General features: G+C 37.2%; 1 protein-coding gene across 4 annotated transcripts; it reads right to left on the minus strand.

Moving 5' to 3' along the window:
* Positions 1–26,351, minus strand: LOC126871799 (angiogenic factor with G patch and FHA domains 1). 4 transcript variants are annotated; one of them, XM_050631048.1, is made up of 9 exons: positions 26,189–26,351; positions 25,399–25,598; positions 25,087–25,323; positions 24,850–25,008; positions 24,495–24,651; positions 24,090–24,250; positions 23,551–23,993; positions 23,231–23,330; positions 1–513 (listed from the first exon to the last, which is right to left on the minus strand). In XM_050631048.1, exons 2-9 carry the CDS (start codon positions 25,579–25,581, stop codon positions 364–366), a joined length of 1,590 nt encoding a protein of 529 aa, XP_050487005.1. In that variant the 5' UTR covers positions 25,582–25,598; positions 26,189–26,351; the 3' UTR covers positions 1–363. The 4 variants fall into 4 exon arrangements, with proteins under 4 accessions (XP_050487005.1, XP_050487007.1, XP_050487004.1 ...); XM_050631050.1 differs by lacking the exon at positions 24,495–24,651 and adding an exon at positions 24,697–24,772 and having other exon boundaries at positions 26,078–26,255; XM_050631047.1 differs by having other exon boundaries at positions 26,078–26,222.
* Between the last annotated feature and the right edge of the window lie 4 nt (positions 26,352–26,355).

A 26,355-nucleotide genomic window follows, 5' to 3' on the forward strand; every position in this document is an offset into this window, starting at 1 on the left:
TTAGGAGAAATATTCTTTATTACAAAAATATTTGTAATTCATACTAGAGAAAAATTATAAATCGATGTATGAGAAATTCATATGTAACATTAACAACTTAACATATTCTTATTTATACTTTACACTTTTGTTTCTATTTTCCACTCGATTTTCTATTTTTGTTTCTATTTTTGTTTCTATGTATATACGATTCAAAAATCGTCTAGCAATGAGCGTTAGAATTTTTCGGAATTCCGTATTTCACATGACGGTGATGAGAATTTTTACGGTCGAACGTAATTGTCTTCGCTTACCGTGACAGACGATGAAAAAGCGCGTGCAATGCAAATCAAGCGTTTTTCCCGACAAACGTTCACGGTGCAATTATTTCGCATGGTCGGTTATTTCTTTGTAACGTTGCTGGGTCTTTCGCCACAGCGCCTGCTTCTTTTCCGTCGTAGAATCTAGCTCGATTGTAGGAAATTCGCTGGTCGCGCCGAGACCGGTTTTGCTCGGATTATTCGTCAAAGGTACCTGCAAGCAAACAACATAAATGAATACGAGATAAGCAGATAATTGTTCCCACATAATGTTTCATACGCTGTTTTACATAAATGCGTTTTTATTTTTTTCTTCTTCCTTATCCTATCGTTTAATTATAGCAAGCGGACGTTACGGTTGGATACTATAGATTATTTACCGTAGTTTAACTGTAGTTGCTGGCTATTTTTTTAATATTAAAGATACAAGGACAGCCTCTATGTGATGCAAAATATCACCACGTTCATTGAATTTCCGTCTACGATATGTGTATCATAAAATGTTTAGAAAGAAAGTAAAATTTAATCAAACCATAGAGGTCAATTCTACTACTTATTTAAGCACCAAACACAACTGACTATTTACTTAATTGTAGATTATTTGCTATGCTTTATTCGCGTCATCTCTGTAGTATAAATGTAAAGAAGAAACGAGATCGAAGAACGGAGAAACGAAAGATTATTCAGCGACGGGTGTTATCGAGGGAAGGGTTATTTTAAGTTTCGAGTCGCAACCACTGGGCAGAATACCCTCTCTTGACGCGTATTTAGGGCAAGTGGCCTCCCCCGTCTGGCTTGTAAATGAGGCCCTATCTAGCTTCGTCGACACTTGACTTACTTGGTTGAAAGGAAAAGAGACGAAAATGAAAGAATGGAAAGAGCGTAGAAAGAAAATACGACGAAAGGATTTCAGCACGAAAACAAAGTCCGATCTGGCTGAAGATAAAAATATCTAAGAAAAGTGCCTCAAAGCCGGAGACGAATGAAATGATAATAAAATTGAAAAATAAGACCAGAGAAAGACGATAAAAGTATCAGAGGAAAATTTGTCAGTTTGAGATACAATATAAACAAGAGAGATAAAGATAAATTTGCTATATATACAGTTTCATTAAAAGGAGCATCTATCGCCTTTCTAGTCGGGACAAACATTTTCATACATTTTTCTGAGAAATAAAATTTTATTTTCTTACGGTAGTCACTAGCTCTAAATGCTTCGAATTATTAATTGAGAATATACATAAATAAAATTTTAGATAGAAAGTGGGACATGTTAAATTTCTTACGATGGTTCAGAATGGTTGGTATTCGAAATGGAAACTGATCTGATGAAACAGACATAATAAGAATTTTTGTATAATTGTATTGAATTTATGATTTCTATTTATACAGCGATTATATAAGCGAATCAAGGAGTAATAATTAAAAATCGCTAAAGGGAAAGGTTTAGTAGAACGATGGGAATTGAATTTATCTTATTAAATATTAACCACTAGAAATTACAAGGAATCTCGGAGTCGTTTCACAGAAAGTCAAGCGCCTCGAAAAATCTCAAGATCCATTTCATAAAGTTTCTTTGCCTACTCGCTGTAACTTAAAAGAACCTCGTTTATAAGTTTGAAGCAGCTGCAAAATGCAATACAGACGAATGGTTTTTAGGCTTTAACAGAGTCGAGTGTTCTTACTTTCGCCTACGTGGAATTCACCAAGTCGCAGAAATAACTCATTAAAGAAACGGTAAACTAAGGTATAGTGAAATATAATAATTAACACGGCTTTGATTAATACTCAGTCGCTGTATTGATTTTTACGATTTTCTTACCGCAAAAATACCGCTTTAATTACTGATCAATTTTTTCAAAGCATACATTGAATTAATTTCCAATCGGTGTAAAATTAGACTTACGTAAACGTGATACATAAGAAAAAACTTGTTACCAACTCTTCAAAATCGTTAATTACAACATGATACAGAAATTTTTTAGGTGATTAAACTTTCCAAGAAAATAAAAGCGCCATTCAGATTCTCCAACTGTAGTTCACCGATCATCAAGGAAGAGCATCAAAGGGGTTGCACGGTGTTCCCTGCGAGTCGTAATTATTTTTAGTTGCAATTATCTTTATAGACTATTTCACCACCAAGATTTTTAGCAGTTACTTATTTACTACTCTACTAATAGATATGCAACATCGATCTTATATAAAAGGGAATAGGACTGTGAATCCTCGCTCTATTAAAACCTCAACGCATCATCCTGTTCCCCAGCTATTTATACAGAAAACATTCTAAAAATATTTAATTCACACGATCTCTTTCCCAAACTATTAAAAATATCACATTCTTGCGGTACTTTAGCCAACATTTAACAACAAGAATTTCTACTATGGAAATTTTCTGCTTGTACCATTCTCGCCAACGTGTCTCGTACTCGATTCCTCGAAGGAAGCAAGAAAAGGACGAAGATGGTAGTAGAAATTCGCGAAAAGGAGGTATACAGGGAGGATCGTCGGAGGAAAGACGAGAACGGATCATGATCGAGCGACAGACGCGTTATCGTGCGCGTAAAATGAGCGCTCGTTACTCGATTGACGAGCTCGCGAGACGTTCAGGAGCAAAACGGCTCGACTCGAGTTTCGCTTTCTCGCTCGACGATGATGGCGATGATGCATCCGTCTGGCCTGTCTAGACCACTTATATATATTATAACTGGCGCTCGCTCGTCCGTTCTCTCCTCTCGCTGCTCGCAAAAGACGAACACCACGACGACCTTTCCTCTTTCGTCTCCATCTCTTTTCATCCCTCCTCCGTCATAGCCAATGGAACCATCGCGAATATATATTTTACCTGATTTATGTCACGAAGATGATTAATCTCCCCGGCCCGAAATGTTATCTCGGAACGGAATTAGTTTTTCTGTTGGCTCATCGTTGAGTCATCGCCTGGTGAATTTTGAACGGTTACCTAACCTTTATGTAACGCCGCGTCGCGTGCCTTTTATTACTCTCGATAGACGAGTCCACCTGCTATAATCTTGCACCATTAGTTTCCGTTCTTTTGCTCACTTTCAAGATCGGCCGAATTTTTATGTAATTTAGATAATTTATTTGCTAATTTCTTGGAACTTCGTAAGATCGTAGAAACTAGGCGAATGAAGAAATAACGATGATAAGAATATTAAGTAGATCAATGAGATTTTCTTTTATAATTACGATGTTAGAAGGCAAAATTCGTTGATACAACCTGACTGAAAAAAAATTGTGAATATTATGTTAACGCAACGTTGGTTCTGAATGAATTAATGAAGCATTTGCTTTTGTAGCGGACAGGTACGACAAGATTTAATTGGCGATAATTAAACCGCAACTGGACCGAGGATAATTATTCATATCGTACTACCTATTAAAAGTACACCTATCAATGGAATTTTTACATATGGATAATTTAAACATTTTCATAGAATTTTAATCAATCTCGTATGTGCAACCCCTTAGAGTTATATAAATTTTAGAAAATGTGTCAATATAAAACGTTCAAAATAAGAGGAGAGTAGTTACTATGGACGAAAACAGAGAAAGAAAAAGTCTCTAATTGTGTTGAGCAGTAAATGTTTATAAAATTATATTAAAATTTACATCCTTAAAAACCTTTTGTTTTTCTCTATTTATTATAAAACTTGAACATACAAAATCTAACTAGGATATACTACAGAAATAGTTAAGGGTCAACAAATGTATCACATTATCTTTCTGTCTTATTAAATATTTTTATTACGATTAAGTATCTCGCTATCTTTTCTTACTAAAAAGAAAGTAGAACTTTGAATGTTATTAATTCCTTACTGATCTCGTTGCAAGATGACAAGATGCCACACGAGCAATCGTCTCGATTCGATCTTTTAAAGAAGAGACAGTATAATACGTGGGCCATCGATCGTTCAAGTCTAAACTTATCACAGCTGCTCACGATGAACAGATGGACGAGACAATGATACCCGGATTACTTATTAAAAATGGATTAAAAATGTCTGTTGGACGATGGAACAGCGCGACCGTTTTCTTATGTACGATGCAGACAGACATAAATCGATGGCTGAACGGAGAAGCGGCTCGTAATATAAGCTATAGACAGCCAAGTGAACCGAACAATGTTCGATCATTGAATTATTTCCATCGAGTCCGATCGATCGTTGCTCTAATGTCGCGACCCAGATATCATACTTACTTTATGAGAAAACTCTTTGTTTTATCTGTGTGAATCATTGCTTTAGCCAGGTCTTGACGACACCAGCCGTGAGATTCGAAATAATTCAACCAATCCCAAACGAATAATAATTAAATATTAATTAGAAACGTATCTTTCAACTACTTTAGATTTTCTAGGGATTTCATGATTTTAAATCTTTATATTGCGTAATTGATTTCTGTAACTATTCTTGAGATGCTTCAATTTTTATAGGAAAAAGAAACTTTTTAATCTGTAACTTTTTTTTAACTTTTTTAAATTCTAAATTTTTTATAATTTTTTATATTGCAACTACTATAATTTGTTTTGACAATTCGTCAGTAGCTTTGTTCAAATATATGCAACAGAAAGATGATCTTATCCGAGGTTTCGGTGTTAGCTATGGAAATATATATAATAGTAGTCTGGTCTAAAAAGAGCTGTAAAGTAGACAATAAAGCATGGAACTCCTGGCAACGAAACGCGAAAACTGATGCGCGGAGACAAAGCGGGAACTAAAAGGGTGGAAAATAGGGAAATAGGCCAAGCTGGCTAGATGAATGACACAGGCGAGCGGAGGCAATGTACCGTGATTTCCTATTAGACGATGCAAACTCGTCGCCGCGTCGATGATGTTCACGCCTGTTACCCATTTTTCCTACCCACGCGTTTTCCTTCCGCAATCTTATTCAATTCCTATTCTATTACAGATAACAGCTTCTATTACGATATCTAGCACTGATGAAGCTTTTAAAAATGCTCTCTCAAATCCACAGTATATCGACGTACGAAATGATCGTAACATTTAATAAATATCGATCATCGTACGAAAAGATGAAAGACAGGCAGTTAGAAAGTATTAATTACATTTCCATATCTATTTTATATTCTACACAAAATTTAGCGCTTTAACAAAAAAAAAAAAAAAAAAATAAAACCTTTCTCCCATCTCTCAAGCATGGCATTTCACCGATGCGATCCAAATGCCCGAAAGTAAATTTCATTCCCGAGCGAGCAAATTCGATCGCGCAAGATCACGCCGATGACCAGGGCTGTTTCCGCTGGTTTCCGTGTCGGCGAGGAAGTCAGGCCACCAGCGCAGCGGTGCAATACACGACCGGCGCCGACGATTTCCAACGAGAGAAAGGAGACATCTCGGCCGGAATCGACGCAGCGTGGTGCATATGCACCTTTGAACTTCCAGGCCACCCGGTTCGGGACGAGGAGGAAGCAAAATTGCGAGGCTAGAAACACAGAGAGAAAGAGAGAGAGAGAAAGCGAGAAAGCGAGAAAGCGCCAGACACCGACAACAGTCGGTCGTTCGTTCATTCGTTGCCAGTTGGGAGAGGCATCCACAGATAAAACGGTGCCGCTAGTACAATAACATATTGAGAATTCGCGGGTTCGCCGGCAGTAGGTGGTAGGGTGCCAGACGGTCTGTGCCAGTTCGAAAGTTTGTCCCGGTTTGCCCGTCTGGCATGCCGGGAAGCGAGACGCGGACACACGTGCACCAAGCACCTTGACAGGTTGAATATGGGCTCTCCGGAGCGCGGAGACAGCATATTGGGTTCGAAACTTTGCTCGTTTACAACGTCGCCACTATGTCTGCCAGAGGCGTCGACGATGGAATTGGTGGTGGTGGAGGCGACGCTCTGTGTTACCTGTAGAAATAAATGTCGCGACTCGCACTCTCTCTATCTCTTCGCGCTTTTCCTTCGGTGGCTTTCACAGGATGTCGCTTTTCTTTCTCTACTACAAAGTCTATTTCTCTGACACGCAGCTGTCGAAGCAAAGATTGAATGAACGACATGCCAGCGCGATTCGATCTAGGGAACGATGCTGTGATTACGTCGTTCTTTTCGGAAATTGCTTTGGGAAAATAGATGATAAAAAGACGAAGATGGTCGAAAGTTATTTGGGGAATAGTAATTTGAAGAATCATTTTGTGTCTTTTGTCGAGTCTCTTGAAGTTTCGGGTATTTCGTTTCTAATTGCTGAGCCACAAGCAGATTATTAACGTATGTGCATTTAATCCATTAAACACCAATGTTCGAAGATGCTCAAAAATTTGTATATCATAAAAATTCGCGATATAAAGTCGTATAATTGGTACAGGCTTAGAATGTTCAATAAGAAAAGAACAATTATTTCAAATTATTTTCATATTAGCAAAGATTTAAACAGCTATGTACTTAGACCGTCAGTAAAACAGTTTTACAGGAGAAAAATAAAGATAGAATAAAAGCGAATAATTCACATCAAAATAAAAACACATAAATACCACAATAGAGCTTCTACGACTAAATCGTTACATTTCTTTATCGTTATTACCAAAACATCGCTTTACCAAAATTATTTTCTGTAGAATAATTCGAAGAGGAGCGCTCTGCCTACAAAAGAAATAAGAGAACATTCTCCTCCTCTCTAGTAGATCAAATTAAAAGCAACGGTGATCGTGAAGCGTGCACTGAAATAACTTAAAGCAGCAAGAGCGGAAGCCCTGTACTCGGAAAATGTGGGCCAATTACTTTCGGTCAACGTTTCCCCTGGTAAATACTCGAAAGCAAGTCCAAAATGAAACTGCAGGAACTCTACGAATCCTCCACTCTTGGAGGAACGTTCTTGCGCAGCCATCGGAGCCAACGATCTCTTAGTCGCTGAGCCGCGGCATGTTTGCACAGAATTAATTAGTGTTTGGTCGTCTATAGACTCTGGACTTGCTAGACTAAACTAGATAAACTAAGGCGCAGGTACCTTCATCCTCGTCACCATCACCACTTCCCGTCGCGCTTCTACCTCTATGTATACGTGTGAATTTGCGTAAAACATACACCGATGCAAACCTCTGAATCAAGACTCATTTAAATGATAGAATTATTCCACAATTCTTTTGCGATAAACGATCATCCAGTTACAATTTTAAACGATTGTAATTTGTTTTATAAATTCGCAATGGAATGCTAAATTGCCTTATCCCCCTAGATTTCTAATCGTTAATTAACTACGATTACCTAACTTGATTAGATTATTATACGGTAACCTAAATTAACTAGTATAATTTTATACGCGTTACATTAGTTAACCAATATTATTACGTATATGAATAAAATGTTTAATTACAATACGAATACCAAAGTAAAAATGTTAGGAATGCGATATAGTATGTTTTTTTAAAATATTTGAACAAAATTATTTAATTTAATCCATCTTACGGATCGCTTTATACGATTTAAACTAGCAATTCTTATACTACATAAGTTTAACACAAAGGGATATACATAAAAAATGTTAAACTAGACAATTAATGTCATAGAACAAACGACCAGACGGAGCTTTCGTTCGTGAAACGAGGCAACAGATCGTTGCCAGTCGCTTGTTCATTCATATGTCTCGTTCGCAGAATGCATACACATGCATGTGCATCCGTCCTAGACAAGCATATAGACAAATGGGCAGACGTAGTCTTACATGCGGCATTCAGACGCTTGTATACATACACTTTGACGGCTTTATGGAGAGCAGACAGACACAGAGATGCCGCACATCCTGACCAAACTCGACACGATGTTACTGCAATGTCCTGCCTTATTACCTTTTTATTCTCTTTCCTTCCGTCTCTCCTTCGTATTCCTCATTACTCTTCCTTTTTTCTTGTACACTCTACATCCGTTATCTATTCTGTTACGTTGCACTCTTTGCTTATCTTTTTTTTTTTACTTATTTTACTTCTTTTTTCTATTATATTATGAAGATAGAACAAGGCAAAAAAAGGTGCAGAGGAATTTAATGTAAAAGAAACTTTTTAATGGAACGCTATTAATTATATTTAGTTCAGAAAAATGATTTTTAGTTAATCTTAATAAGTCATTGTCGGTCTAAAATATTTATAGAAGGACTGAAATATGTCTGCTTTATCATTTCTTGCGAATACGAAATTAAATATACAGGTACGTATATTTGGAATTTTTTAATTATTATTATTAGTTCATAAATATATTTGTACCTTATATTTGCTTTATTCTTGCCTTTCTTCGATTTTTATGATGGCAGACTTATAATTCAGACAATGAGTCTAGTTTAATTCATACCAGTTACGCAGTAGATCCAGACGACAGTGGTCAGACAATTTTCTACTATTGCGTTTCCTTCTTTATTTATGTCTTCCTCTTCGTTCTCGTAGAATTTCATTCATGAATTATGGAACTACCTATTACCTCCAATACATCTCCTAACACCACTAAATCTAAAATATAATTTCCCTTCTTCTTTATTCTACTTACAGTAATTACAAAAGGAACTTATACACACCCTTGCTTCTCAATGAAGTTTCTTTTTGTTGTTTCAGTGTTTTCATTAAGTCGACATTTCATAGTATTAAATTTTGGTGATCATATGAGAGAACTATTAGATAATACGAAATTTACTACAATTGAATTTAATATCTAATTAACTACTGCATAAATACAATAATAAACACAATGGTATACAAATACTTCTTGTGACCATCGAATACCATTTCTTAACTTAAATTCCTAAAATTCCTGATAACTGAATTTAAATTCCTCAATTGCAATAATACAATCAATAACAATTAGCAGTGCAACAAAATTTGTATCAGATTGCTAGACACAGAACTCGAAAAACATCCCTTCGCTTCTTTTCTCCCTCGATCTAAACATTCAATCACATCTTTATTCCGTCCAGCCCAATTCCCTTTATCTCTTCACCTTGTATCAATTCACCCCCTTTCCACCCTATGTTCTTTTTCTTTTTTTCTTTCAGCCACTCTTCGACTACTTTATCAATCAATTCCAGGCTCGTTTAATGCGTACACGTCGATGAATCGTCGAGGCGACGTACAGACAGGCGGGCAGACGTAGTCTTACATGCGGTCCGCTTGCACATGCACGCTTTGGCGGCTTTATGGAGAGCAGACACAGAGGAGAGGCCGCACGTCCTGACCGCGCGCGAGCATGGTCGCGCGATAATCCTGTGATGGATGTCCCTAGGTAGTCGGTAAGCCCTGCCAGCCAAGCTGCTCGCCACGTCGGTGTGTTTACCCAGACGGAAGCCGTCTGGCGGCGATAGGAGGACCGACCTATCGCGTGCGGTGTGTGCGGGCGATACGTCGCTTCTACTTCGACTACCACTAGGATATGCACCTCCGACGAGACGGCGTTTCAACAACGTATCTAGCCAGCGAATAATCGCGGCGGCGGCAGACCTCGCACCGAGAGCGGGGGCAGCTCCTTTTTTTCCGATCCTCCGATCTGATTGATCGCGACGATCACCCGCGCGATGGAAAGCACCGACGGGTACACGTCGTTTAACGTCACCCCTTCTGGGAGGTGGATACGTTGACGGCAAGCTAATTTGTGGAGATGTTCTTCGGCGAAGAAAACGGATGCATGATGGGTATTAGGCATGGTGTGGTTCAGGTTGCTTGTTGATATAAAAGATGCGAGATAACAGTAATGTCGGGAAAATCCGCCATTTAACTTGTGTGGTCGATTGGAGAATGTACACGACATTTAAGTCTATGTGAATTTATTCTTGATAGGATAGAAGTTGTAAGTGTATAGAAGAAGATATGAGTGAGTAGTAGTTAAATTATTTATAATAGCAATGGTTCTATTTAATAAGAATTTGATATAGTATGTAATAAATAATATAAGTTGGTATAATTCGACATAATTTCTAACATTACACGTTACCATTCATTATCGAATATTCATTAAAGGTTATGACATTTGTTATTTCAGTGTTTTCGTTTGAAAATAGAATCATCTGTGCATTTCATATAGATACGGAAGCTCGTTAAACCTATTGCATGTTGCATGTGCAGTGGAAGCTCATATCCGCGATGTAATGGGACCACGTCTGATCCGGATGAACGGAAATCCGGATAAACCGCGCATTTCCCATCTACTAATTTGTACCCATTACAAATATATTTCTTACTCATTCACCAAAAAAAAAAAAAAAAAAAAAAAGAAAAAACGAAAGGAGAAACAATCTACCACCAATAAGGCTTAATCCTCCGATTAATCTATCGAATACACCCTCAACGTTTAGTTGATACACCGCGGGAAAGAACGCGAATTAAATAACATTCTGTTTAGTGGCCAATCGAGCCTCGGTCAAAGCGCTTAAGCGGCCGCTAATAAAACGCACTCTTTAATTGCTTTCAGCAAACGTCGCAACGTTTAATCATTTGATCAATTATTTCATCAAAAGGAGCCAAAGGAACTTCCGATCGTACGCAATAATTATGTTCTTTCTGGGCTGTCTGGTTGCGTCCCGTTCCACGGGATTCACCGAGAACGGTCGGTTTGCGCTCGTCGATACGAGTCAGAGCCGGCTGCTGCTGGTTGTAATTAATAGATCTCTCGTTGTACATATTTGTATGTCGGGCCTGGTCGATTGTTCGGACAATGTACGCCTGTGTGTCGGCGGCATGGACGCACACCTCGTCTAGACCGATCGACCGCTTCTGGCTGCCGGATTCCTAGTCTGGCTAACGTTACGGACAGCCGACATACGGACGTATTACCGTCGCGTATACACGTATACACGTAGACACGTGGATGTACACACAGTTGGACAGACTGTTAAACTGACGACGTGGTTATGCGCGCACGTGTGCGGCCCTCCTGTGTGCACAGCATTATGCGCTCGCGTCCGGTTCCTCCTGGCTGAGCTCCGGTTAATTTCGTTCCGTCTCTACGTGTCTCCCTGGGGTATCGTGCTCCATGGCCGGATCCGTTCTCGGACTCTGCCACGGTCAACTCGCCTATTACTCGCTTTTTACCGTCACATTTTTCGCTAATCTCCGGCAGCTCACGGTTTTTATCCTGACTGCATACTACTCCTCGAACTACTCGACTTCTTCCTTCACGAATCGTCATCCAATGGATTCTTGCCAAAGAATCGTTTCGAACAACGATTTTTGACCGACTTTGATTAATCATTCTGTTATTCAGATAGAGTAGATTCTATAGTTTGATCCTTGATACATAATGTATGTTTGTATTATATATTGTAAGTAGAATAAACCTTAATTGGTATCGTTGGCTCGTAGATGATACACAAATTTGGGTTATATCGGTCAATTTTAGAATATTCTATTTTAATTTATATATCTATATCTCATATAATAGAAACTGAGTGAATTTTATTTATCATCAGACCTATGACATAACTATTTGCTTAAAATTTATTGTTTCATGATCTATCAGCATATTTATATATAATTATGCACAATTATGGGAAAATATTTAATAAAAATATTGAAATTTAGTATATTCTGTGACGGAAACATGATCAATGTTTTATTCTTGCTACGTTAGGTTACTTTCGTTCTGCAACGGAAATACGTTGAACTACACGGCATAATCCATTCACAGAACGTAATGAATGTTTCATTCGACAGTATCGTTCCAGTACTCCGATTAAAATATTTGCAACGTGAGAATATTGCATTATAACGCGATACGATCCCCTTCATTTCACAAGCACTTAGGGCTGCATTGCGTTCACGTACCGAGCACAGATTCGATGCACGTCTAGATGGAAAACTCCTTTCTGATATCTGCTGTGAATTCAAATAAGTACAATAACCAGGAAATGTTTAAGTTATACAAATCATACGCGAAATAGTTAAATTAAGCCATAAATCTTCTAGTATATTTAATTCTCGATTGAAAAGATTCTATATACTTGAAAACAGTCGAAAATATAATACAGGACCAGCCATAAATATTAGGACAGTTACTGGTTACCTGTCCAGTATACAGAATATACAGTCGGATATACATAGTAAATTTATTAATAACACGATATTAAGCAAACAACTCCATTTTTATATATGCAATTTTGAAATGTAAGATAAATAATAAAATCTATGAAATACTCGAATAAACACATTCCATACAACATCATCGAACTAATCAGACAACCACGATCTACTTAATTTCACAATTTTAACTGAACAACGCTGAGAATGCCACTAGAATCCTGGCGGAAAGCCGAAAGCGTAAAAAGTATAAGACCATGAAAAATCACGAAAGCGAGAACAAAACAAAAGCTAATAAAACGTCGGACCATTTGCGCGGACTCGCGAGCAATCGAATATGCGGGTATCTGTCAGAGGCAATGGGGAAAAGAGATTCTGTCGAGTAAACAGGCAATCTGTGGCGCTATGGCAGCAACGTGCGGACACCGATGGCTGGCCAATCTGACGGTGCACCCGCATGCCAAGCGGTGCACCTATCTCCGCAACGGCGCGTTACGTGCAAGCGCGTTTACGCTCGGGAGCGTGTGTAACGACACCTGCACAATCTCTGATCCTGTCGTGCGTACGAGTCGTCTCTGCCTGCCTCTATCTACCCGGGTTTCTTATCTTTCTCACGCTTCTCTCTTCTCTTGCTATCGCTATTCTCCGTATGTACTTACGTTCTCTGGTCCGTTCATGCACCATCATCCGCAGAAAGTTTTTCTCTCTCATTTTCGCTCTTCCTTCATCGCCTACTGTCTCAGAGGTACACACACAGAGAAGTAAAAAGAGAAACAAAAGCCGAGAAAAAGAAAAGAAGAGCGGTGAAGGGGTAGAGAAGAGAGAAAAAACGACAGAGAGAGAGAGAGAGAGAAGGAAGGAGAAAGTAAGCGGCGCGATAATCTGGTACCCATGGTTAGTCAGCAGATCGCCGTCTAGACGGCAGCGGCGTTTGTGTTGGATTTATTTGTGACAGTGGGTTCCCACCTGTTGCCTCCCGCGCCCCTTACGAAACGCACCGCTACAACTTCTCTCTTTGCCCTTTTTCCTTTCTCCTCCCTTTTTATCTTCCTCCTTGTCGTCCTCGCCACCACCTCTTTCTCTTAGTCTCCCAGCATCTGTCTGTCTCTTTGCCCATTCGCTCTATCTCCCTCTTTCTTCCAGTTCCGTTCCGTTCTCCCAATCCGTTAGCGTACCATAAATCCTATGCGTTCTCCATTCACTCTATAGTCAGTCCTTCCTAACATTCCCTCTTCGCGTTACAAAACAACGCGCGCAAAGAAGGACAGACCCTCTCCCTTCCTCCATTCCTCCTCCTCACTCCTCCGCTGCCCTGCCGCCCACGTTGAACTGACACACGGTGAAACACGCATTCATGCTGTCCCCGGAGAATTAGCCCGTATTGCCAGAGAGAGAGAGAGAGAGAGAGAGAGGAATGGAGGGAAGGAGGTAGATCGTGCAACTGCCGAGGGGAAGACTCGCCCCAAGGAGATTAAAGAATGCTTCGTCAGTGACTTTGGAAATTTCGACGTCTGACTGACGCACGTCGGAAGCGGGATTTAATTTAGAGAGGAGGAACCGATCTGGCTCCTGCTGCTCTCCAATGGCTATACAATGGAGCCACGTGGATCGAACTATGACGGTCTCACGAGATCCTTCTTACGAGGTAGGATGCAGAAATGCAGACGATGTTTTAACCTGGATAGGTTAGACAGATTTTTGTATGAAACCAGACTTGCCCTTATATTATATGTAGGAAGCAGTCGATATTCTACATGTTCAGATAAATAATTGATTTTCCGAATGTGTCAAGCTTGAACATCATTCTTCGGTACCAGAAATTAACAATGATTAATAAAGAAGTTCATAAAACAACCACGACTACAGAATCCACATCAAGCTTCCATGTCATGGCTATAATTATCATGAAACGCCTTACGCCTTTTCTATGTACGATGAAATATGAATCTATAACTTCGGTCTTGCTAGAGTGGTCATTCAATCAACACTAGCTTAGCGGAAGATTGATTTTGATGATGTCATACCTTGGTATATGCATAAATTAGTACGCAATGAGTGTGCGGATAAAAAATCCTATCGGCTCACGCGTATTCAGGCGTATGCAAGTAGGCTCGCATGCCAAGGATACTTTATGTTTGAGAGAAGTGTTCAGGCACAGGTTAAATGTGTCTACCGTAATAAAATTTCATAAAACTAAATTCAATGCCATAGCTATTTGTCCTCTTTCATCCTCTCATTTCTCCTATTTACATATGAAATATATAGCGACGTGTAAAAACTGTTGGCTAAATAAATTTTTCATTTTGTATTTTAAAAGTGATATTTTAAAGAATTTTAACTCATATTTAATATAAATATAAGTACCGTTTTACAACGATCTTATACTCAATATATTAGCTAAAATTCTTTTAGATATCACTTTCGAAACATAAAGTGAAAAATTTATCTGGCCAGAGACTTTTGCATATCACTGTAGTTATAATCTGTTAGGACTCGAATAATCGATTCTTTCTTCACTGATAGAATTCTCAAGGTAATTGGCCAACATTCTATGTTTACCGATTTTATCTTCTTTGATATTAATTCAATTCGAAGTGTACATGATGTTTACTAGATGAGATCTTGCAATTAAAAGGAGTAGAAGTTTTTAAGTGTAAGCAGCTTGCACTTTAATATTTATCCGTTGCTGCTTTCAAACTGATATGCTAGATACATAGATAAGTCGATAATTAAGATATAAATTGTGTATGAATACTAATGAGGAACTAACAAATCGCGATAGTGTTTCTTTTTCTCGATTATTTATTTATATTTTCAGCGTTATGTTAGAGAAACCGTGGGAATATAATTTTGTAACTGTTTAGTTTTAGTATTCGTTTAGTATAATTGAAACAATAGAATACAGATTTTGCCAGACTAATCGAAGAAATCAGAAATAAAATTCTATTAAACTAATACACGGTTGTATTTATATTTATTTACCGCAATTTTTATAGATTTGTCTTATATAAATAATAATATGTATGTAATAAACCGACATGAAAAAGTAAACACTGATATTTTAGCATTAAATTTAATTAAGACTTCTAAGAAACTCACGTTACCGAGAGGAATATTATGGAAACTTGTACGATAATGTTATTTAATTTACATGTTTCATTTACCGCGATCACGATAGACATCGGCAATTTTCTGCCTCAATGTAAATCAAATACCAATAAATTGTATAAAAATTCCTTTTAAAGTAGCTCTAAATGACCACTTATAAACAAATATCACGACAGTGTGTATATAACGATCGTAAAATGTTGTTTTTTGATTTAAATTTATAATCACGACAAATCTCGCATAAAGCCAGCGATAGCTAAATAATAGGCTCGGTTAATACTTAATGTTAACGATCCGAAATAAATAAAACCAGTTTATATAAAGAATGCAGTAGATATATGACGCGGTACACGCCCAGGAACAGCATATATAAAAGGGCGCAATTATGAACCCGTTAAAAGTGGTACCGAAGTAACTTTATAGGCACAAGTATATAGAATTAAAGTTAAGGAAGAGCGTTAAAAATTTTGTCCTGTAATTTTCATAATTTACAGAGTGGACACAGATCGACGAATAAATTTCACTAAGTGACTGGCATCGGGTCTTTCGTTCGTCCTTTCTCGTACACCTTCCCTCGAGATGCCTACATTTCGAGACAAGATTAATAAAAAGTGTTCCCTTTTTTTCACCTTTTCACCTTTCGCTAATAATCATCGATTCAGTGTCTTTCTCGTGGGTCAAATTTCGAAGAAATTCTAGCAAGCAAAAATCGATTCCAAAGTTATGCCCTATTTTATGTATTTTTACATATTATGTGCATTTTGTAATTTTACCAATACGACTTTAATTTATTTCTACAATTTCAACTAAGATTTCAATTTATCTCATAGAACTATATGTATATGATATACTCGTTTCTCTGCAGTTATTCAACCCTTCGTTTCAATATATATTAACGTCCATTTAGCGTAACAAAACTCTTTCCAGTGCACATATTACTCCAGAGCAGGCGTCATAAAAAGAGTAAAATAACATGCTATCGTAAAGAGATTAGAAAAGCCGTCTGAAAAAGTGGCGAATGGAAAATTGCATTAGCGGAACACAATGAGAATTTATCACCGTTGATCTTTGCCATAACCGGTAATATAGCATAATGCCACGGCTGAACTCTTAATCTATGGTGGCTGATGTATTAATTGCTCACGATTGTGACTTATAATCGCGCGAAAGGCTCCATGGCCGCTTTATCCGGCACATCAGGCTATCACGCTCTGAGGGTTTATTAGCTGGTGTAATGAAAGTGTCCGAATGCGTGAACGAAAATTTCCAGTGAGTGAACGAGCGTGAAGAGGGCGAGGGGATACCCTTTCCAAAGAAGTTGCGGGTAGAGAGCCCTTAAGGATCGTTCGAGCATGGAGATGCGAATCCACCGGTGCCGTGGATGTAAGCTGGTCGATCAGAACCGGCAAAAATCGGCATATCTGCATAAACCGGCATGGCAATGAACGAAGATCGTAGATAAAGATTGCACATTTTTTCGCATAACTTTGTATCGTTCAGCCGTGACCGACGAAGCTGTACCGACGACGACGTCACAAAAGAGAAGCCATTGTATTATATGGACATGGATACTCGGACACGTAGATATTTACTTGAATGGACATGGATCGATGAACGATACGATAAACGCGCAAAAACACGGAGCATAAAACGATTTGCAAATCGTTAAAAGGCACCTCGTGAGTAATTGATAAACAGATTGATTTATAGGTACCGGAATATAGATTGTACCGTAGAACGTAAATAGGCTAAAAATAACATTCGAAGATAGGATCAAAATCGCATTACCACCCTAAAACATAAAGATCGTACAACCCGATTTGAAAAAAAAATTAGTCAAAACATTGACTAAAAAAGTCCTTCTAAAATAACTACTGCCCCGAACGCCAGAATTCCTGTAACCTTCCCCGGTACGTCATGCAAGCATTAAAATCAAAGCCCTACGGATAAAGAAAGTTGCGGGTTGGAAGAGGCAAACGCTGGATGTAGCCGGGAGGAAGGGTTTTTTTCTCAGTTTTCGACGATGATCTCCCAACGTTGTCCCGAATTCCAAAGACAATGGGTTCCCTCCGGGGCAACCGAGGGAGGTCGAGAGCTGATCCTCTCCGTATCCTTGCACTCTCCTGCCTCTTTGCATTACATAATATCGAAACGACCTTGCGTTCCGTCGTACCACCTGCGGCAGGACTGCACACGTACACTTGGTGTACAACTTCCGCTCAGAACCCTCTCTCCCTCCTTTTCTCTTCTCTTCTCTTTCTCCCTCTATCTCGGCCTCTCTTCCTCCCTTTTACTCCTTTTTCCTGGCCCGACCTTTACGTCTTCGTTCAACGCACGAACTTCGTGCATTCTGCCCCGCGTGCCTTTTTCTTCTCTTACCACTATTTTTACTTTCGCCAGAAGAAAAAGGGACCGGTGGATGAATAGAAGGCGCGCACAAGGCAGCGAAACGAGCAGGAGGAGGACGCCAGCAACAGGTTTTGGCGGACAAACAGGAGACCGGGAGAGTCGCGAGTCAAGACCTACGATTCACTTTTATCCGGTTCTCCTTTTTTCTCCCCGCTGCTGGATCTGGCGCGAATCAAAACACTCTCGATTCGGACGCGCCGTCAATTATCCCGGGAAAAGACGAAAGTTGAAAGCGAATCGGAGAAATGTGAGATGAAGGGGATGGACGAGAAGATATTCGAGGCTCTCGAAAAAGTCAAATTTTCCTTTTGTAAATTTCTCAATTTCGTCGTCCAAATACACAATTAACGTTGAATTTCTAAAAATCAAACGACTTGCTCCCATGAATTTATCTATTGGAAATAACGTCAAAGTATCCATATTCGGAGTGGTATCGATCTCTAAGAAAGATACTTAGAATAAAATACATGATTTTTCCAAACATCCTCAGAAATTGGAATTCGGAATTCCGTTGAAATTAATATATTGGCAACCTCGCTACTTGTCAGACAGGTTGTGTACATTTCCTTTGAATTATAAAAAGATAAAAATCTATGAATTTTCAGTCAGGAAACGTAATTAATCAATGACACGCATTATTGCACCATCGTCGTAAGATCTGAATCTTTGGATCACGTTTAGAAAGTTGCTTTCGACATGGCAGGCCAAAATCAGCTGCGACTAAGGGTGATTTTCGTACGAAACCCACGAATATCACCAAATCAATTTATTTTATCGAGATTTGTACTGCAATTATTCATGTATGAAAGTACAAGATATAAGAAACACTGACACAGGAGAAATATCGATGGATATCAAACTATGTTGCTTTTTGCTAGTTAGGCGTATTTGAAAAATTAGGATGATAAATGATATAACTGAGAAAATAATAAAAACCAATTCCTTGATGCACAGTCTCGATACAAAACTTTTTAATTTCAAACGCGCGTGCAATATTATGCTTCTCAAAGAGAAATCGTAGAAAGCTCTTCCAATGAAAGATTTTATGGAAGCACCACGAGCCTCATTCCTTTGCGAGACTACGTTGGATTATTTATTACGTCATTAATCAATCAGGTTTTTCCTCGCTGGTACTGTAAAGGGCGAGGAAATGCAATATGGAAATGAATGTAAATCGTAAAAGGCACTACCGTGGATATTCACGCTGTAACCGTGAAATGGCTCGCAACAGCCGGTATACGCGAAAGTCCATAAAATGAAATTGTTGCAGTTTCCGGATGCACTTTAAGGCTGCCTCATATAGAAGCGAATTGTAACACGTTACATCTATTGCGTTTCAGTTGCAATTGTTTAACGATCGACGTTACAAGTCGGTTCAATTTTACAATACCAATACGTTGTATAATACAGTCCCAATAAATTGGAAGCTTATTGTATTATTTATAAGCGAAACGGTATAATCCAAATGAAGAAAATTAAATGTTTGAAACAACAATCTAATAATATTTTAAATTTCGATTGTTAATATGATCTATTATAACAAAGTTCCATCTTTTTCATTATAATTATTTCATAAAAATATTAGCTTACATAGATATCTGCGGTTTAATCAAGGGATTGAACATACAAAATCTAGCTAGATAATGCAACGAAAATGAACGTTAAGTAACCTCAAATGAACTTAAATACACCTCTCAAATATTCATTATATATTTTCATGAAAAATTTCCTTAATTTCAATAACCTGCAACGTATAAATTTCAAAGTTTCAAAACAACACTTCGCTTCATACAACTGAAGACATTTTTAAAGTATGCAGAATAAAAACCGAGTCCTTTATTCTAATTCTTAACTCCACGTTACCGAAGCAACAGCCTTCTACGTCAAAGCAGCACGCTAATAAAACTTGCATTGACCTGTTATCTCAAGTGTCTCTTGTTAGAGATCGACTCTTTTACGCGAGCCAATAATAAAAAGTAAGTACTCGCCTTACCTTGCGCGAGTGAAGGCACTCAAATAAACGAACCTACCGAGATTTCATTCGGTCAGATAGGACACGCATCCACCTACACCTGTTAAAAGCACTTTCATAGCACGGGACAATTTTATACTTTATCGCATGCTCGTGGTTTACTGTCAATCGCCATTCGAGAACTTTACAATGTCTGGTTTACGAACTCTCGGAGCGAACACGCGGATTCACCCTCCAAGAGCTAACCGTCTCTCTCTTCCTTCTCCTACCTTTTCACCCCTTTCTACGACCGTGAACGTGTTTCCAGTTTACGATGTAGGTCATATAGGTTGGACAAAGAGAACCTGCAGAAATAGGTACGCAACGTAAAAACGGAGATAGTCGATATAAAATTGTAACAACTGGTTGCGATGTAAAGCGGCTAGACGAAGAGAACGAACGCGGTATTACGTAGTTGCGAATTTAATTTCAATTTTATTTAGAGTTTCATCTCATCGGTAAATAAGACGTATACTTGTCAATATAATTTGTGAGACATAATATTGATATTTTTTGATAGTAACACATAAATGCGTAATATAATATAATTTATGCAAATTTATATCTTTATGAGCGTAACTAAACAAGTGGAACCTGTGTTTATGAATAGTCAATGTAGTGTATAGCAATTAACATAGTTTTATTAATAGATGCATAATTTTAAACGAAAAATGTTTAACAAGGAAACAACTTATTAAGTGCGTTTTTAAATGTGCAACGAAATACGTATGCGCAAATAAATCACGCGATCTCATGCCCAAGATAGATCGTAATAATCTTCGCGAAATTATAAAGCCATAAATCATATTTCTCCCTTAAAATCACGCGATCTTAACGTATCTTTAATTGCTTGAAAGCTAGTTATACGTATACGATTAAATCGCGTAATACATGTACGCTCGAAACTGTACCATTTCCCTTTGCAACAAAATTACAATAACTCGAAGAGAAGAAGAAATTTCCGCAGTATCTCGAGTCGACTTAGTTTTCTGTATCACAAATTTCCGTAAAATACATTTACCATCCGTAAAATTGTTTCCTACATTATACAAGCGGTAAGGACAGAAACAGCTGATGCATGAAAATATATTAATTACTTCACACTCGTTAAAGACTCGTAGAAAGAAGCACTGACTCTTCTCTCGGTCTCTACGTAAGGTATGGTATGCATCGTGAATCGTGCAACAATAGCAAAAGTCAAACGGTGTTTTACGAGCAAAAAACACATTGTAGAAGAGAAATCGTCGTCCACGGAGGAACGAGGATTACAACGAGAGGGAAGACCATCACACGGATAAATTTACTGGAGGTTGTCGGACATCAAGGAGGATAAAGGTGTACAAGCAAATTTAGCAGACACGCGTCAAGGTACACAGAGACGAGAGAAAACAACGGTCTCCATCTGCCTCGGTTTCCTTTCTCCCTTAATCCACCCCCGTGGAGGAACGCGCTATGTGCCTTTCCTCATCCCCTCTCCTTAAGCTCAGAGCGTGCAATAGAGCATACGATGCGTCTAGACAAAATAATGATTTGGATTTCAATACATTTGCATTCATTACCCGGGGACACCTCTTCTGTCGCTCCCTCTCGCTCTCTGCTGCTCCCGTTTTCGTCTCTGCCCCTCGCGACGATCCCCTCTACTATTCCGTTTCATGTCTCGCAGAGTTACGCTCGTTATCATATGAATGCTCTGCTCGTACCGTCGGCGCTCGTTTCGTCGCCGTCGAAACGCGATGCGGCCGGACGAGTAAGCAGCACCACCAGCAGCCAGAACCTGCTTGCTGTCTGGCTTTTGCACACGCTATCTTCCATGTCTGTATTACACGTATATACGATGCACGTGTATTGGTATCGTACGGTGTATCGGGCGGGTCAGTCAGGGGGTGGTGATGGTGATGGTGACGGCGGTGTGGAAGCAGTAGAGGAACAGAAAAGACTCGCAGGGGGTGAGCAACAGTAACGGCAGCCCACAGTTTTTAGCGTGTCACGTCGCGTCACTTCGCTTGAAAAAGGCGAACGAGGCCGGATTGCGAATTGCAGCGACACGACCCCGTTCAGCTAATGAGCGGCTAAGCGGCCGACGTTTCTATGCACCTTTTGCACTGGACACACGTGCTACACCACGTTTGGCATGATGCTACAGGCCGACAGAAAGGTGAAATAAGAAACGTATCGCAATTGCCGATTGACGTCATTGGCATCGCGGCGGCGCTAATACGCGCGCTGAGAACGACATTCTCTGTCGACGTTTACATACCGTTGGCATCTGGCGTCTGGAAAGCCGTTTCTGAGAGCTACGAAGACGAGACATTTGACGCGGACACTTTAGAACATACTGCGAGAGAGATGTCAGTCTTCGGATTGACGCCACTCTGTTTTTAAAGGAGAATTTTGGAGATTTTGAATTGTTTAAGTCGAGAAACAACTGTCATGTTGTATTAGAAATATGCTTGCAATCTATTTGATTTTGTATAATATGATTTAAATTTGTAGGGTGTACAAAGAGGGAAAAATCCAAGAAAATAGCGAAAATTGACGTACCCTATCTTATTTAGATGTTGCTATCTTGTCTAGATATTCCAACTTTGACTTATTGTTAGATATTGATCTTTAGAGAATGCGAAGAATATGTTATATAGTTTGCGATAGAAGGATGAACTCAATTTACTTTGAAATTAATTGTTACGAAAAGTTTGTCGAGACTGAATTTTTCGATTGCAATTGTAAAATAGTAGTTCTAATTAACTAATCTATTATTTTCTCACATGTGAATAATTAAGTAGAATTGTACCGTAATAATTATACCTATAGTTGCGAAAAGAGATAACTATTTTATTGTAAAGTATACAATTATTTTCAATGCAATATTTAGGATATACTTAAAGAGAAATGGTTAAACTTATGAATGTTTTTTCTTTTCTTACTTCAAACGAATCAAATTCTGTTATATTTAAACGATTAAATATCTTAAAATTACGTATCCCATTACAAGAACCGTTGAAATGAACTGAATTTTTTTTACATTAGGACAAAATTCTTTTCGTTAATGTATAACACAATAAAGCGACGAAATATTTGAAACATTTAAAATAGTCATAAATTCTCATTTTATGAATTACATCAACGTTTTGGTACGGAACATAATTGTATTACTCATTTAACGTAAGTTAGATATATATTAATTCCAACAAAATTCAATATAAAATGATATAATAATACATAAGTATTATTAAAATCCCTATTACCTTTCATGGTGCTATAATTTATATGTTTATAAATGTAAGTATTATCATTTAAAATATTGGTACATTTATACTGTATAATATATCATAGTAAAAAAATCACATGTTAGAATAAATAAAAAATTTGTAAGGAAGAAGACTTACCGGTTCAGTTGGTCCATCTCTTTCCTTCCCTAAGGATTGCCCCTCAGACCAGCCCATTTTTGATAGCAATTTAAATCCCCTGTTGTCTTTTGCTATAGATCTGTAAATAAAATACATAACAAATACATAATAAATGAAATGTATGTAAATGGAAACACTGCATGAGAAGACTCGCAAAATAAACAAGAAATAATACAAATCTGGAATTACAAGGAAAGAAATGAAAAAATAAAATAAAACACTGATAACATGTTTTAAATATATCTTAATTACTTAACTGCAATTGTTTTAAAGCATAATATAACAAATAAATTACTCACGTATCCATTGAACTTTGTTGTGTTTTAGCATGATGATTCAAAGAACCAATGCACTGTCTTCGATTTTGCGCTCTGTCTTGGTACCCCAATGCTAATTGACTAGCACTTGCGACATTATCTTTTTCTATGCCAAACTTATGCTTCAGCCGTCTCAATTCTTGTTTGTGTTGGTCTTTTTTAGAAGCTTTGTTCTCTTCTGCGTTAATGCTTTGCTGAACAAGTCCTGGCTCACAGTGGCCACAAGTTTCATTTCCATTATGAATGTGACACAACAATTTCGTAGTACTAACTTGTATAATAGAACCATGTGAAACTTCATGAGGTTCAGATTCTTGCTTAGCCACAGATAATCTTTTACCATTCAAGAACGTGCCATTTCTTGATCCTAAATCAATGACTTCGTATATTTTTCTATCTTCATTATATAAAATGCGGGCATGATGCTGAAACATCGAAGTTTTTTACTTAATATCTTATACAAATAATATTGTATACGTAAAGAAACTTTTGCTGTTAACTTAAAAATCTCTTTAACTTACTTTACTTATATTTATATCTGGTATTACTACAGAATGATCACCTTCACGACCAATTGAACCACCAGTATATGCAACAAAAAATAGACTCCCAATTTTTAATTTTGATAGATTGGTTTCCTTAACTATGATTCTCATGCATGGGGGATAGGTTTTCGCTAAATCTGAAATAAAAAATCAAATCGTTACAACAAAAAGTTAATGAATGTACTTCCATTCATAAAATATTCCAAGTATTATTTGCAAACGTATATCTATTCTATTAATTATATTGTAATTGAAATTAATTATATAACTGAAATGTAACTAATAGCAATTATATGTGTAATCAAAACAAGAAAATTAAAATCCATGAATCATTAGTTAATAACATTTTTTTATTTTTGTGCAAAATAATTAAAAATAAACCTTGATCTTCCTCATGGTCACTGTCACTACTAGTACATAATTCTGGAGTAATGTCATTAGAATTGCTGTCACTATCATTGCTTGAACATTCACCGTCCTCAAGTTCATCTTCCGACTGTTCTTCTCTTTCCGCAAGTTTGCGTTTTTTCCTCTCATCCTACAAGAGAGACATGTGTGCATATTAAGAGCATAGGACAATTACCTAGTGCTTGACGCCTGTATTTTTCAATTGATATGTTTGAAAGGCCATTTATTAATTCATGTATGTCATCTGAAACCTGGAATAAAAAATGCTTGTATGTGATAGATTTTCTTTAGAAATGTGGTATGTAACAATAATAATTTAAACCCCAACCTTGGTTGTCTTTCTAGTTTTCTGCTCCTTCTTGCTTTTCACATGTGCAGCTGCTTCATTCACAGTTACTTGTGCTTGACTATGGAATTGATATGTTCCACTAGTTTCATCATAATAGTAATATGTACCTGTATTACCATCATAATATAAACCTTGTTTCTAAAACAGTTTTTTTTTTTTTATAATATGTAAGGATTATCAATGAAAATTTAATACTGTTATTGCATACATACTTACCGCATCATAATAATATCCACTGTTGTAATCATAATATAAACCAGAAGTTTCTTCATAGACAAAACCAGTTTGCAACAAAGCAGACTCAGCTACTTCTTTAACTTGTTGTATAATACTAGTTGATGTTCTATCATTATTAACATTCCAATCCTGACATGATTCTTTTTCATATTCCAATGGATTCGTTTGAGTTCCATAGTCAATCAAGGTTTTCTTCTCCATTAATTTTTTACTTTTCTGTGAGCAGATAAAAGTATAAAATAAGATATAAGAAATAACAGAAAAACTATATTTAAGAGATGTAGTTCTTACATGTTCACTGAGTTTATTTTGTAATTTGGCAATCTTTTTGTTTTGTTTTTTAATGTGATCACGCATTCTTTGAATAAATCTTAAAATATGGGGAAAATTATGTAGTTCTTTTTGGAAATCCGCTTCAAAATCTGATTTTATTTCTCCTTCATCACTTTCACTAGATATGTTATTTTCTATCATTCTGTTTGCTTTATATGCTGAAACCAATAAAATAAAATTTATTATTTGAATTTTTAATTTCCATTAAATTAAAGAAATGTTTAATAGTAGTTTATTAAACAATTTTATTTACAATTTTTGATAAAACATATAAATAATAAACTCTACAAAAAATTTGAGCTTTAATGTTCTTCAACAACTTATAAACAAAAACGCTAGACTTGAAATATAACCTCTAATCCAGATAACATCAAGAATCAAACTCACTTATACAAATGAAACAGAATAAAAATAAGAATAGTACATATAAGATCATAACAATATAAATAAAATTTATATAATATTATTTATAACTTATAACTTATAAATTATAAATTATAAATTCATACAATAAATTTATACAACATGTATATACAATATTGTAATACAATATTCCTATTTCACATTTTCGTTTTACATTTACGCACAAATTACAATATATCTTGTTCTTTAATTTCAATTAAAGCATGATACCTACACATTCGATGTATCTATAAACAAACTTATAATTCGTAGTGCTAATTTAGTTATGTCAACAGAGATCAATTCATAGTTTTACTTGTACATTTAAAATACTGGAATTCTTTACCTTTCGCGCCTTTTTAAAATATGTATCCCTTTTCTTGTGAAGACAAACGTAAGAAACTTTTCCAGAGAAAGTATATTAACTTTAGATTATATATCTAACATAAATAAATGAATAAGTTCCTAGTGTGATCATTCTGCCATCTGGAAACAGCTGTTTGTTAACACCCC

This window comes from Bombus huntii, chromosome 12 (assembly GCF_024542735.1).
Source record: "Bombus huntii isolate Logan2020A chromosome 12, iyBomHunt1.1, whole genome shotgun sequence".
NCBI lineage: Eukaryota > Metazoa > Arthropoda > Insecta > Hymenoptera > Apidae > Bombus > Bombus huntii.